Genomic DNA, 15,641 nt, shown 5'->3' with positions numbered 1-15,641 from the left:
TACTTTATTAAACTAGTAAAACTACTAAATATTGTCTTCCTTTTCTCTTGTAACGGCAGGAAGCTGTGACACCGCAGAGTCTAAACCGACATCACTAAATGGAGAAAGCAGCAGTGATTCAGGTATCCCAGCATGCCAGAGTACAGAAGGGCTAGATTTACATGTGGAATTGAACTATATGTGAATCACAATCATATCAGTGTTTTTTTTTCATAAATGCTTAGTCAGTGGTTGCGATGTATTTAATCATTTTGTAAAAAAGGAAACTGTTCTGGAAATATGATGCAATTTCAAAAAGAAGTGTATTGCTGCATTAACATGGTCAGGTCGTGTGAAACAGGCATTGCATACTTGTTCACACACTGTTTTTAAATGGTAGGCTGGATGCATACTGTGCAGTGTGTGTGGCAAGCAATTTATTGTAGTATTTCATTCCAACAGTAGATGGCAGCAAAAATTTGGGGTTAGAAAGTTTTATTCATGTTTTTTAAAGAAGTCACTTATAATCACCAAGGTCAAAAATACAGTAAAAAAAAATAAATATTGTGAAATACTATTACAATTTAAAATAACTCTTTTCAATGTGAATATATTGTAAAATGTAATTTATTTCTGTTATGTAAAGCTGGATTTTCTGCATTATTCCTCCAGTCTTCAGTGTCACATGATTTTCAGAAGTCATTCTGATATACTGATTTACTGCTTGAGAAACATTTCTGATTATTATTATTATTGTTGTGCTGATGAATATTTTTTTTAGAAGCTGTGTTTATTCAGGATTATTTGAGAACAATTTACTTGAAATAGAAGTCTTTACTGTTATTTTCAAATTTTGAATGGCAGTACATTTAAATATAATTTGCATTTAAGTACACATCATGCAAATGTGAAAGCATAAGTCCTCAGTAATATCAGCTTAAAAAAAATATAACACAAAATATCTTACTGGCCATCACTATCTGCAAGCCACACGAGATATTAACAAGCAAATGAATTTCCCCCAATGTCATGTCATTTAAGGACATTGTTAGGCTTCTCTGTTGTCTTGTTCTGAGAGACAGACTATATTCTAGAAAGACTTTAAAATAAGTTTATAATACTTTAAAAAAACTTTATAAACATGTGCAATGACATATTAAGAGGACAGTCGTACAAAACTGTGAAACATTTTCAGAAAATGTTACATTTTGGTTAAACCATTCCTTTAAGAATGGATGTTAAAGATCGGTCTGCCCCATGAGAAGTCACGCATCCAGTTCAATCACTCCAGTGTCTTGTCTTTTTTTTTTCCTCAGCTCCGGGACCGTCTACATCCGGAGAGTGCTCTAAGACATTAAAGGCCCCCCTAGGACCCGTTATTGGCAGTAAGAGATCGATCCAGGACATGAAGGACAAATCTGAAACCTTCAAGTCACTCTTCACCTCCCACAGCTCGGCCAAACGTACCAAAGACCAGATATCCAACTGGGTCACACACACGCCTTACCACTTTTGAGTGTGTTCTTCCTAGTGAAGCTCGCTCTGTAGTGGTCTGGCTGTGGAGGAGCAAAATGAATGCATTGTATTAACCTCTTTCTTTTTCAACATTGCATTTTTATTTACCTTTATAAGATTATCTTAATTTAGTTGCATGCATAAGAGTTCAGTAAACTCATGTTGGCTTGAGTGTTAAATGTCTTTTCCATTATACAATTTTTGACTGGATCGTGCTTTGCAGCAGCATCTGGTCTTGAAATGCTTTATTAAGGTTTAAATGAGCTGTATTAAAAACACATTTAAAGGCTGATATCTTTGTATGTTATAATTATTTGCACTGTTGTAATTATTGTGCGTTTCACAGTATTCATAGAAATAGCTACAGTAGTTATACAGTGTGCTTTTAAACATGCATTATTTGTGAACACAGTAAAAGTCCGATCTGGGAGAAATCCTGCACTGTTGTTGGATATATGTTAGTAATGGTCCTCAATACTGTTTTTGTCCACAGGGCGGCAGTAGATGTCTATGAATAAGCGCTGCCTCAGTCTAACCGTATTAGATCTGATGTAGTTATCCGTTTCTTGACTTTTCGCAGTCTGTTATGTTCATCTGACAGGTGCATAAATTAAATCCAGACTCTACAGTTTCTTTTATGTGTCTTAATTCCTAAGTGCGTGAGAAAGCATGAGAAATGCATGCTTGAAATGTCAAACTTGAATTACTCACTCACTGAATCAGAATTGTGTGCTACATGTTCTGTGGAACATAAAAACCCAGTCCAAGGAGGTTCATTCTTATTAGACATGCTTTGTCTAATACGTTTTACTTAAAATATTGTAACTATTGCATGTGAAATTAAATCCCCCAGATTTTGTTACGTTTTTCTCCAGATCATTTTTCCTGTAGGTCTGTCACTTAATATAGCTATTCAAGGTTTCCGTCATTAAAAACATGGAAAGTGCAGGTACAGTCTCTCTTAAATGAAAAGGAATTATTGGATAAGTCTAAATGTGTGTGAATTCTTTAGATCATCCTGATTTTTAATGACTATTTGGACGTTTCTTTAATTGAATGCGTGCTGTTGCAATCGCGTGCTGCTCCACAGAGCTGATGTGATGACTAATCATCCTCATCGATCGGAATGCTGCGGCCCCCGTTCAGGTGTTTTTGAGAGTACGCGCATGCGCGCTCTCTGCGCTGCGCATCCAGGTGTATGAGCGGCGGGAGCGCGTGATGCGAACATTCGCTGCTTCACAGAGGAACCGAACAGTTAAGGCAGATGTCGATGCTGGAGAGGCTGGACTGGCGGGTACGTTTCCATTCAATTCTTATTGCTATAATTATGCCAAGAGGAACTATACAACAGCCATTAGGCTAACAACAAACAATAATAAGTAATTTCCAAATTGCAGATCTTTTATTTCTTCTGGTGTGAAGCTTAACTCCTATCTGAGCATTCAACAGTGAGGCAAAGCAGTTTTATTAGAATTAATGAATTTAGCAGATGTCTTGATGAAGGAGAAACGCGCTTTATCACAATGTAAAATTTGAAGAGAAACTCACATTTCACTGCTGGTTATATAGGCTATGCTATATATAATTTTGTATGTGACGAATAAAAATCTTGAAATGTTGGGAGTAGTTCAACACCCAAAAATTTAACCAATTAGAAATGAGCTACTGAAATCAGCACCACGTGAGGTCACAACTCTCTGCAAAAATCATAAAGCATTTACAGGGTTGAAAATAATAATTATAATCCACATTTTACTCCTTGGTTATAATTTGATTTGTGGTGATGTTAACAGATGACAAATCGCGAATTGTATTAATCATATTCTCTTCTTTAATTTGATCTGTGAAACTTCTATAATGACTGATCAGACGATGATGGTTCCAGTTTTTTTGTATTGCTACATGTTATACATACACGCAAACACATTTGTAATTGTTAGCCTGTTACTGTATTATGTAACTGTTGATCTTTAAAAATATATATATTTTCGTGCGTTTTAATTAATTAAATTGCTTAAATGCGGTCGTGGTTAATCAGTTTAATAAAATAATTAATGCACCAAATTTAACTGATTTGATTTCTCATTTCCCCCTTTTTTCCTCTTAATGTTATAAGCCATATTCTGTTACTGTTATGTTGTTATAACAGCGCTTTTTTGGGCTTTTTTCTAAACAGTTTAAAGTAGCTAAGTTGTACATTGCTCAGTTTGTAACATAAATGCGAGAAAACATGAAAGTATGAGGAGCTACAGACTTAAACTCAAAGAGAGTTACAACCATCTCTGGTTTTCCTGTAGTCACACTAATAAGAATTATTAAATCATTAAACATAGCATGCATATTATATTTGTAATTGTATTTTTTTCATACTTTGTAGGCCTTATTGTTTCAACGCATCATAAACCTGTCTGATCAGGGATTGTTCACTTGAAATTATTTATTTTAAATTATTAAAATAATTCAATTCAATAAATTATTAGATTTTATTATTCTTTTTTGTTGTTGTTGTTGTTTTTTTTTTTTTTTGGCGGATTTCGATCATTTATTTCCAGCGATGAGTTTTGAGCTGAAATAAAACACCACGGAAAAAAAGTCAGTCACTGCTCACAATTAAGATCTCATATTGATGATTTATCAGGCAGATATTAAATTATTCGACCTGATTCCGTTTTGCTCAACCGACTGAAAATGAGAATGTAACAGACTCTCCAGGTTAGGCCTAAATGCAAATAATTATTGTCTTGCCACAATTCACGCATTCGTGCATTTTATTATTGCCCTGAGTGGATGTTTTGCTTGTGCTTTCAGCAGGTTACATAAACAGAAGTTTCTCCCTCGGGGTTACAGTCTGAGTGTGTGGAAGGATCTGACAGCAACTTCATTCAGATTTCAGATTAATCAAACCAGCTCGTGCGCTTCATTTATCACAGTCCAGCTCGAGCCACAGGCGCTTTGACCCACAAATACATTTAATTCACCTGCATTAACAGACAGCCGAGTCTTAAGACTTTCTTTAGTTTTTTTCTTTTTTCTCTCTTGCTATCTTTTTACTTACGGATTTTCAGATTTCTAATGTAAACATTTATCACTTTAAAATATTTTGCATTTATTATTATTAGTATTATTACCATGATCATTATTATTAGCCTACTATTATATTTCGTTTTTAAAAATTAATTTTCTATTATAAATTGAGAACGTTTAAAATTGCACAATTAAATTATAATGTACAGTTCGTCTGTAAGGTCTAAAATCATTTATTATTTTGCATTTTCCCCTATATTATTCCGTGTGTTGTCTTTACAAAGTGTATAATCAGCATACAAATTGAGTGGAAAAAAAGTAACATGAATATATTTTCGTTTGTTCAGTATTTGCACTCCACTTTACAATCAATCAAAATCTATCGATCTATCTATCCTTCTTCGGTTTGATCGTTTTGTCTACCCTTTTATCGTTCCATCAATCTGTTATTATAATTGAGTAAATAACATAGGCCTATAATTTTAATTAAGATGTTTTGTTTGTAGAGTTTATTTAGTTAATGGCAAAACATTGCAATTTTTCGTCCAGGATTAATTTGCCCTCTGAACAGACGGACAGTTCTGCGATTGGTCTGTCTTTCTGACAGTAGCCAATCAGCAGTTGGGTCCTCGCTCTGACGTAGCCAGCGCGCAGCAGGTCACCGCCCACCGCTGCCACATGCAAATATAGTAGTGAGAGTCCAAAGAGAATTAGTGAGTCGACACTGAGCCGCTCTGTTGTCCGTCAGAGGGAGTCTGTTTGGACCGGAACCCTCGCATTCGTCTCGTGTCGCGAACTGCACGAGTTTCTCTTCATTCGTTCTCCTCCTTCAAACACTGAGTTGATGCTCGAGTTGTGCGCGGCGCGCGCCGGACTCTCTGGATTATTTTCTAGACCGCGAACAAACATTAGCACAGATACACACATCTGAGATCCTCGCGCGACAAAGACACAATGTTGTGGAAATTAGCAGATAACGTGAAGTATGAAGATGACTGCGAGGTAAGAGGAAAACGTCTGGTCGAAGGGCAGATTCTATCAGAGAATTAAACACATGCAACTGTCTGTTTTTAATTTAAAATATGGACATTCGCATTGTTCTGTTTCCAAATAATATGAAAAGTAAGTTCTGGGAAGTTAACTAGATAAGCTACTCTTGCAGATCAATGCACGATGGTTCGTTCTTATAGTAAGAAACATACCTATAAGCTAATGTTTTAGGCTTTATTTATTTAAAAAGGGAGATATTTTAAATTTGATCTTGAAAAAATAATGCATGTGATGACCAAAACGCGTTCGTTTAAATAGTAGATGTGAAAAATATTTTACTTAATGTAAATTTATAAGGAATTTACTTAGTTGAGCAGTTAATAATAATAATAATAATAATAATAATAAAGTAGCTAATTATAATAAAATAATAATAGTAATAACAACAATAATGAAAGTATAAGTAGCCTACAATTTAATTTGACACGCAATTATTCCACATGTTTTAAATGCTCAGTTTTGATTTTCATACAGATTAGACTGAAACTTTACAATGTGATTAAAATATTATTATTATTAATAATAATAATAATTGTTTTGCTTTTTTGGGGGGTGGCGCAAAATTCCAACGCGTATCGGTTTTCAGTATGAATGTAAGTGAGAATGAAGCTGTCTAGAAATGGCCCGTTCATTGTTATTCATGTGTCTCTGGTGACAGTAACTCTCCAAGCAACTATGCCAGGCAATGGGAGTCATGAATGCACACTATACAGTCCACTCAAGAGCTGAACACAGACTCAAAAAACGAGCAGTTGATTTTGAATTAGAAAGAGAACAAATGACTGTAAAAATATTTGGTTTGGTAACCTTACATTGCGTTGCATGTGATAACGTCTAAATTAGCAGGCCAGATGCATTCGATGTGACTGAATACGTAGGGTTAAATGAACGAAAGTTCATTAAAGGCTTTAATCGGGTAGAAATAGATCTTTAAGCCAAACACTGCATCTTTTTAATTTAATTCTAAGATTTTTGAGCTTGCATTTAATTTTGCATGATAAACTAAAGAACATGCAAATCTCAGTTTTTAATTTGCATAAAAAAGTTTGTGATTGAAGGATTGTTAACTATCTGTGAGAATAGAAAACAGTATTTTTCCATGTATATTTGTTTTTATTTTTATTTAACTGCTTGTAAGCATTTATACTCATGCACTAGTCGGATCCTTTTTCTACAAAGGTATTCATGTCAGCAGAATGTGGCAAAAATCAGAGAAACTCATTTTAGTGTGGTTTTAATGTGATGCACTCTCTATTTCAGCAGGAAAGACATGATGTCAGCAGCAATGGAAACTCCCGTTTACCTCACATTCCCGCGGTGAGCCAGCACCTCTACAGCCCGCCACCGTCCCTCTCACACACCGCCAGCTCGGACTTCCAGCCGCCGTACTTCCCTCCCCCTTACCAACCTCTGCCGTACACCCAACCTAACGACCCGTACTCTCACCTGGGCGATCCGTTTCATATCAACTCAATACACCAGTCTGCAGCATCTAATCAGCAACAGTCATGGCCTGGACGGCAAGGTCAAGAGGCCATTGGGTCCCACAACCGCAGTGGACTCGGCAGTCCCCTTCTGGGCCTCGAAGGGGGCTCGTCCGGGATGCGGCGAGATGGTTTTAGGAGACCGGAGCTTCTGCCTCCACACATGCATGGAATTGATTCCATAGGTGATAACATGGGTTTGCACGATATGGGCCATGGATTGGATGATGTACAGGTGAGCTGATATGATCAATGATTTCATAATTATTTATGTGGGATTAAGTGGAGAGTGATGCATTTCCTGGTTATTTCTTGCAGCATGAAGGTGATCACAGTATTGTAATTCCTGATCACACAGTCATCAAAAAAGGTTGGTTGCATTTCTGTTTTCTAGTATAAATGTATCTTTGGATAGTTTTTAGGTTCAAATTTATATGGGAAAGATGTCAATATTAGTATTGCAATTTTACACACAAACAATATAATAGCATTATAAAAATATTTTTAGTTTAATATATTTAATAATAATCAAAATAAAATGATTATAATTATAATTTCATAGTCATTCTGAATTGATAAAAAAAACTGCAGTAAAGTGACCTATAAAAACTCGAGTAGAAAGAGATTTGTTCACATAAAACTGTTCACTCTATAGTTTTTGTAGAGTAAGTCAAATGTCAAATTTCTGAAGTGTCTTTTTATTCACCTTTTACTTTAAATGTTCCTAAACGAAGGTACAATTTAACAATATTTTATTTCAGGACTCTCCTACATTTGTCAACCTTCTGTCATTTTGTGAAGTCTTTTGATTCAAACTTCAGCAGTTATACAACTATAATTCTATAATAATAATCGTTTTGCATTAAACTTATGCAATGCACTCGTGTTAATACATTTACCGATCCAAATCTCCAGAAGGAATTGTTCTGCTTAAAGCCGTGTTAAAGACTAAAATCTTACACCTTTGCTGTTTATGTGGAAAAAACAAAGTCAGCCTCCAGATTTCGTCTTGTCCGATCCAACGGTTTAGGTGGGTGGAGTTGAGGTGGTGCTGGTTAATACATACAGTACAGACCAAAAGTTTGGAAACATTACTATTTTTAATGTTTTTGAAAGAAGTTTCTTCTGCTCATCAAGCCTGCATTTATTTGATCAAAAATACAGAAAAAACAGTAATATTGTGAAATATTATTACAATTTAAAATAATTGTTTTTAAATGTATTATACTTTAAATTATCATTTATTTCTGTGATGCAAAGCTGAATTTTTAGGATCATTATCACATGATCCTTTAGAAATCATTCTAATATGATGATTCATTATCAAAGTTGGAAACAGTTCTGCTGCTTAATATTTTTTCAGAACATGTGATACTTTTTTAGGATATTTTGATGAATAAAAAGTAAAAAAAAAAGAAAAAGAAGCTATGTTTTTAAAATATAAATATTTTGTAATAACAATATACACTACTGGTCAGTAATTTGGGGTCATTAATTCTTTTTTTTATATAAAATCAATACTTTTATTCAGCAAGGATGTGTTAAATTGATAAAAAGTGATAGTAAAGAAAATATATTATTAGAATATATATTATTAGAATTTTTTATTTTATTTTGAATAAATGCAGTTGTTTTTAACCTTTTATTCATCAAATATATGAGACAGCAGAACTGTTTCCAACACTCATAATAAATCAGAATATTAGAATGATTTCTAAATGATCATGTGATAGACTGGATGTTACATGTGACACTGAAGGCTGGAGGAATGATGCTAAAATTCAGCTTTGCATCACAGGAATAAATTATTTTTTTTAACTATATTCATATAGAAAACTATTATTTTAAGTTGTAATAATATTTCACAATATTACTGTTTTTTCTGTATTTTTGATCAAATAAATGCAGGCTTGATGAGCAGAAGAAACTTCTTTCAAAAACATTAAAAATAGTAATGTTTCCAAACTTTTGGTCTGTACTGTATATCGCTAATCCTTTTGGTCATGTGGTCCATTTAACTAATCTAGCATTGATCCGTGGAGCATTCTGCCTCTCTGTCAGCTTGAATGGAGAAAGAAAGGTTCCTCTCAAAATGGCAGACTAGCTAAAGTTGTAGATGTTGGGCAATCCTTAAAATGGTGTGTTTGCTCAGAGAGAGGAGGCCTAGGCCTAGGTCTTTTGAAACAGCACTGTCAAAATGCAATTCTGGCCCACTATACACACACAAACACGCTCGAGGAGACAAGAATCAACCGTAGTTGGGGTGTGGCTGCTTTTATAAATGCATGGGTATTTTGTTCAGTCATATGCTGTGACAAGAAATCGTCTTAAATAAGCAAAACCGAAAGATAGTTTTGAACGTCTGTTTGTTTTGTGTGATCACTAGTTGGTGAAATGAATAGTCTGTATTAGTGGTTCTCAACAGGTTTTGCTTTAGGACCCTTCGGGACGTTACATCAACCCTATTCAGTACTAAAACTGTATAGCATGGAAAAGTAAACAAGAATGTTTTTACATTTGCAACGGAGTAGCATTACAGTATTTTCTTTTACTTTGTTTAGTTTTGTTCATGGTTTTTGGGTTTGAATGCATGCATTTTGACATCTGTTTAATTTGACAAGCTTCTACTAAGTTACAAATGCATGAGTATAATTGGACCCCATGACCTTTCCATCATAAAAAAAGCATTTGTCCGACCTTTAAAAAGTTGCTATTAATTCCTATTTATTTTTGCTGTGACAATTATCTATAATAAAAAATGTAGTTGCATTGTATAATATTAGAACAGAAACCCATCAGTTAAAAACCATTGAACCAGTATTTCTTTGAAGATGCACAAAAGATTACATCTGAATGCAATATGTTTGGCAGAAAAAAAAATCAATTTCAGAGTCTATATTTTTGATATTGTTTGGTGGTCTTTACCATTTCCTGCAGTGTAATTAGATGTATCTGTTTGCAGCGTCTGTATTATGTTGTGGTCAGGAGTTGAATGACAGATTCTGGCATTTATCTTAGCCAGTCAGTAATTTAGATTTTCTTTCGAGTCACCAAAGTCACTTGCTGAGTTAATGTCTATGCCAATATTTTAGTCGACATGATTATATCGTGGATGACTGCTGTGTCCCGTTCTGGTTCATTTTAAAATTTCTGTCACATTTGGCTTGAATTTAATCGGTTTTCATCCATACCATCTCAGCTTCCACTTTGTATAGATAATATTCACTCTTTTTTAAACAAAATCTGAACACCTTGTGTTTTTTCCTAACAGTCAGTTCAACTTGTTCCTTGTAAAAAAAAAAAAAAAAAAAAAAAATCAGATCAAAATCAGAGCTTTCTCAAACATTTTTCACCAAATTCTCCCAAGATCTTATGACCTGAACTGATAAACACAATTATTTTATAACTTTCATAACAGACCGTTTTATTTAGTTTCTTTCTCCCCTGTATATCTGGAGCTGTTTGGCTGACCGAGATATTTCTCATCTCCAGGTCCGGTGTCCCTGCCGAAGGGAAGTCCGTTTGGGATTTCCTTTCAGAAAGAGCAGCTGCTGGGAATGGTGTCAAATCCCACTGAGGTCTTCTGTTCGGTCCCTGGTCGACTCTCTCTTCTCAGCTCCACTTCGAAGTACAAAGTAACTGTGGCAGAAGTTCAGAGGCGCTTGTCTCCGCCGGAGTGTCTAAACGCATCCCTGCTTGGAGGAGTATTACGCAGGTGAGCAGTTACTGCACTTTCTAAGTAGAAAAGTGTTCTATTAATTATTTGCACGTAAGACTTTTTAGAGGTTGGTGGATGTATATCATGAAACCATTCAACATGCAGAGGTCTTAATCCACCCTAAAGCCAACTTTAAACCCTATTTTGAATTTATATATGCCATATTGAACAAAAATAATGTGAAATTAAACATAGATTGATAAAATATTTATATATTATGAGTTTTTAATTTATGCTGATTTTAATAAAAAGGAATGGCTTAATTAGACATTTTACTGTTATACACTGAAAAAAAATTTTTTGCACAAGTGAATTTTTTTTTAATTAAAATCACTATGCTAAAATGCTACAAATCTGAATGGTCTTTAAAAAAAGCTTATTTTTATTTTAGCTAAATGTAAACATCTTGATATTTGGTTGAAATGTAACCTGTATGTTTTTGTGAGATTCCCCCCATGCATTTACCAGTCAGTGGAAACAAAATGTGTGTGTTTATCAATCTTTGCAGGTTCATGTTTGGTACCATCAAGTTCCATTTGTGTGCGTATTGATAAGATGTAGCTGATTTTAATTTCATTTGACCCTTTGACCCCATATGCCGGCATGTGCAATGTTGGGAGATTGTCACCAGACACACAATCTAATCTGATTGCCCCTTATTAGTGGGAATATTTTTTTTTTCCCCATGTGTCTGATGCAACCACGCTGATATTCGTTAAGTAGGTCATATAACACAGGCGTTGGGAGGGGGAAGTGTCGGGCGGAAAAAGAGGGCACTTACTCATGCCTCCTGCTAACAATCCCTTACCCCACATGTGAAGGGTGATGCCAGGCCACAGCTCTAGTCATGCATATCACAGAGGCCCAAACAGCAAGTGGGGATTTTTAGAACACTTGAGCTGTGACATCACTTTATTTCACGAGCCTGTTTATCCTTGTGAATCTGGGCCCAAAACCTTTTTTCCATATTGGCCTCGAAGTCATATAATACAAACAAAACAAATAAAATCCATGTGTTTCACCTGCAATAATTAAGCCTTTGTTTAACTCTGCTATCCTGGTTACTGCTGTTCTATCGGAACATGTTGTTGGATTAGTTGAAGATTTTCTGTAAAAAATGTAGTTTTCTGTAAAATGTGCTCATGCTACATGTTTAAAGATTTGGAAATGTGGAAAAAAATCTGTTCAAGTCCATCTGGGTTTTCTAGGAAACGTAAAAAAGCTTGACTGATAATATGACAGATGGCAACAGTTTCTAACCTTGCATTGGCAGGTTTAGCACAAGGTCACTAATGACACTCACTGTCAATTTTATTATAAAGGGCAAAGTCAAAGAACGGCGGCCGATCCTTGAGGGAAAAACTGGATAAAATTGGGCTGAACTTGCCGGCGGGTCGCAGAAAGGCCGCTAACGTCACCTTACTAACTGCTCTGGTGGAAGGTAAGCACCTTATGTCAGTCAAATTTCCACTATTGTTACTGTAAAACCAGCCACATGGCAGAGGTTTAGCGTATTTCAGTCATTGGATGTCTTTAAGTTCTACACTGAAAAGTGGATGTTAAAAGCTGGAATACACAACAAGACTTTTGCCCCAATTTGTAGTCTGAACAAGTCAATGGTAAATGCTGAAAAGCAGTATGAATTGACAGAAAATCACAGTGTATGATGCAATCTGTTCAGATTTGAAAAATCTTCTAGTCTTAAATTGCATTAAATCAGTCTAAATTGGTTTGAATGACCTGCAACAATACAGAAAGTTTAATTGATTCTCGCTGTGCAAAATGCTGAACAAATTCTTTGACTTGACTTTTTGAGGTTCGAATGTCCTGATCTTGTTATCAGGTCATTTTTTGTTCTGTCAAAAGTCTAGTGTCTAAATTTAAATGGAGCATCTACGAAACTATTAGTTGTTCAATACAAAGCCAAAATGCTTTGTGATCACATGCAGGGCTGTAAATTTTAGCTCTACTGATGTATTGGCAATCTTTAAATTCTTGACATTTCATGTCCACCTTTTCGCATGAGAATAGCTAACCAATGAGTCACAGAGACATCAGCGCAAAGATCACGAGTTAACTAGCACCAGGAGCCATGCAGAATACTTTTAGCCTTCTTATTTAATGTCACCATTCTCACCACTAATGGGAGCATGGGTCTGAAGCAGGAACATGACTAGAAGGCGTAGTTATTTACAGACCTTCAAAGCTGAATTAGGGCTTGTTATCACATGTTCGCTAGCCAAGAGGAGCGACTGACCTTAAAGACGACTACTGTGAATAATGTGCTAGTCTATCAATAAGAGCCTGTTGGGTCTAGGGGACCATTAGACCCCTTGAGCTACAAAAGCTCATTAGAGATATGCAGTGTGACCACCGTAATCCACAAAAGAGAGTCTATTCCTCTGAACTCATCTTAGTTTAGAGAGGAAACTATTCTTTCTGTGAGTCATTTTCAAGTCGATGGATCTGATGATGACTCATCTTTGTGGTGCAGTCATGGGCTACGTGAGTCAACTGTTTCTCACCTCATCCTGTCTGCAGGTGAGGCCGTACACCTGGCAAGAGATTTTGGGTACGTCTGTGAGACAGAGTTTCCTGCTAAGGCCATCGCGGAGTACCTTGGCCGACCGCACGTGGAACGCAATGAGATCAACTCTCGCAAAACCATGCTTTTGGCAGCCAAGTGAGTAACTATCCCATTTCACATGAATCCCAACTCTTAAAGCATTAAGGTTAGGGTGGCCAAGCCCATGTTGATGGAAGCATTAAGGCTGGAAACAAGTCTCCCTGCGTCTGAGGGTGTCTCCACTGAAGCAGAACAGGCTTCTGAAATCTCTGCTTTATGGTTTAATACTTTAACTGGTCATCTAATCTTTCAGGCACATCTGTAAGGAGTTCACCGACTTGCTGACTCAGGACCGATCTCCTTTGGGAAATTCTAGGCCGGCTCCCATTCTGGAGCCAGGGATTCAAAGCTGCCTGACTCACTTCAGCCTCATCACCCACGGCTTTGGCTCTCCGGCCATCTGTGCGGCCATGACCTCACTGCAAAACTACCTCAACGAGGCGCTCAAGCAGGTGGACAAAATGTATGTGAGTTCGACTGGAGACTCCTCGCAGGCTTCTTCCGACAGCACCAACAAAGTAGACAAGATGGACAAACACAGAAAGTGAGGCTGAGGTCAAACTCGATTGGACCATTTTGAATGCAATAACCGTTTTTGTAGTGGAATTACCTTTTTACCAGATCTGACTCTTCATCGTTGTTGTAGTTGTTGATTCTGTTTCCGTTCTGCTTTGTTTTCCCACAACGAGATTAAGCTTAAACTCGAAGCCCTCTTGGTTCACGTCTTGGTCTTCCAGCACTTTCTCCTCCACAAAGACACAAACACATTTCAATGCTTAGCCTTAGTCGAGACTGTTCTTTATTGGGTGAACCCTGCGGGGCTGCGACGAGTCAGACAGTGTACAGGAAGTTGTCTTTCAGAGGGGAACTGCAAAGAGGAAGTTGTTGAGTTTCCCAGAGACACCATTTCAAGAGTTGTTGTGGATTTTCTTTTGCAACCAATCTGGGAGGAGGAAGTTTGGTTTCTCCCTGTCCTCCTCCTTGGTGCTGACCTCCTAATGGATTGCCAATGATGTGATTATGTTTGAGACCTGTTCCACACTTGACTTGATTGGGCACAGTGTTATTGTTCTTCTTATTGTGGGAGTGTTATTGGCACGAATGACAAGTTTTGTGTGCTTGGAAACACATGATTACTAAACAAACCTTTATCCACTGATCAGTGGATTTTACTATACAAGAAATGCTTGTATGTATTTGGCGTAAATCTCCATTAAAACGACCTCTGATTAAGTTAACAAGATCAAATCAAACATCAAATATCGGTTGGGTGTGTGTGTGCATGTTCACTTTCGTATGAGCGTACAACCTTATTGTTCTCCTTTTTGATGCTTTTACGCCAGTCTAGAAGTTAAATGTTCCATTTGTCTTTCCCCAAATGTAAATATTTTCTAATTTATGTTGTAATTTAACGGGATTTGTAAATATTGGTAAAATTATGGTGTTTGGTTCCACTTTTTAAAAACAATCTGTTAAGCTTTTATAAAGGGTGTTTGTTTGTGTTTTTTATCATGTAGTGGTTAGGCTATGGGATCGATATACTTTATAGAATTGTGTAATATTGGTTTAAAGCTGTAGGAATAAAAACTCAACTCTTGATTTACATCGACCAAGACTCCCATTTATGGCGTTGAGTTGTACACTTCACTACATGTGTGCCCTGCCAGTGAAGCATGTCAACATGGCTAATTCATGTGTATAAAGATTCCTTTTTAAAATAAATGCCAACAATGTACACAGAAAGAAAAGTGGTCTTCATTGCACTAAATTGGGAAAGCAGGGCAAGCGAAGGCTTTCCTCAGAAAAGAAGAGTGGATTTGTGAATACCTGTATTACCCTTCCAATAGTTGTGTTTTTCATTTGCTCGAAACAGACAGTTCCCCTCTTTTCATAAGCATGCTTATCTTGCAAATTGGCGTGACAGGACAACAGTTATATGTGTGAGGTTTCCGCATCTCTCTTTTCATATTTAAATGCTCTACTGTGAAACTCGCAGTGCGGTTTCAATTGAAGTCACAGGACTGTTGAGAAGAGATAAACAAAGCCATGAGAGAATGTTGACCCAATGTTTTTCTTTTTTATTTGCTGTACTGCTTTATTATTAATGCACCATGTGGTCAGATGTGAAACGGTTTATTCATAGCCTTTTTGTTTATAAAGTTAGCATGTAGATCTCTCTTTGTTTAAACCTCAAGTTTCAGATGACACCAGTATACAGATGCAACTATCACATCTCTTTATCAAA

At 36.3% G+C, this 15,641-nt stretch overlaps 2 protein-coding genes across 6 annotated transcripts in view; both read left to right on the top strand.

Moving 5' to 3' along the window:
• Positions 1–1,665, top strand: part of LOC132151503 (replication termination factor 2-like) — a 33,693-nt gene extending 32,028 nt beyond the window's left edge. For both annotated transcript variants that reach the window (XM_059559639.1, XM_059559638.1), the window contains 2 exons: positions 51–122; positions 1,296–1,665. In XM_059559639.1, coding sequence (XP_059415622.1) covers positions 51–122; positions 1,296–1,495 — 272 coding nt within the window. In that variant the 3' untranslated portion in view covers positions 1,496–1,665. The remainder of the gene's footprint in view (positions 1–50; positions 123–1,295) is intronic.
• A 964-nt stretch (positions 1,666–2,629) lies between these two features.
• Positions 2,630–15,005, top strand: LOC132151501 (transcription factor AP-2 gamma-like). Of its 4 annotated transcripts, none has more exons than XM_059559635.1 (7): positions 2,630–2,788; positions 6,829–7,287; positions 7,371–7,424; positions 10,541–10,767; positions 12,093–12,211; positions 13,312–13,453; positions 13,650–15,005. In XM_059559635.1, the coding sequence occupies exons 1-7, from the start codon at positions 2,759–2,761 to the stop codon at positions 13,942–13,944; spliced, it is 1,326 nt and encodes a 441-aa protein (XP_059415618.1). In that variant the 5' UTR covers positions 2,630–2,758; the 3' UTR covers positions 13,945–15,005. The 4 variants fall into 4 exon arrangements, with proteins under 4 accessions (XP_059415618.1, XP_059415619.1, XP_059415617.1 ...); XM_059559636.1 differs by having other exon boundaries at positions 2,635–2,788; positions 6,832–7,287; XM_059559634.1 differs by lacking the exon at positions 2,630–2,788 and adding an exon at positions 5,225–5,520 and having other exon boundaries at positions 6,832–7,287.
• The last annotated feature ends 636 nt before the right edge of the window (positions 15,006–15,641 follow it).

The sequence above is a fragment of the Carassius carassius genome, chromosome 10 (assembly GCF_963082965.1).
Source record: "Carassius carassius chromosome 10, fCarCar2.1, whole genome shotgun sequence".
Taxonomy (NCBI): domain Eukaryota; kingdom Metazoa; phylum Chordata; class Actinopteri; order Cypriniformes; family Cyprinidae; genus Carassius; species Carassius carassius.
The sequence above is the reverse complement of the archived record's forward strand: the minus strand, read 5'-3'. Positions and strand labels throughout refer to the sequence as shown.

Coding starts and splice junctions, on each gene's coding strand:
- LOC132151501 (XM_059559633.1), top strand. CDS start 5,473: ATGTTGTGGAAATTAGCAGATAACGTGAAGTATGAAGATGACTGCGAG. Junction 7,425..10,540: donor ACACAGTCATCAAAAAAGGT/TGGTTGCATTTC, acceptor TATTTCTCATCT/CCAGGTCCGGTGTCCCTGCC. Junction 13,454..13,649: donor ACCATGCTTTTGGCAGCCAA/GTGAGTAACTAT, acceptor CTAATCTTTCAG/GCACATCTGTAAGGAGTTCA.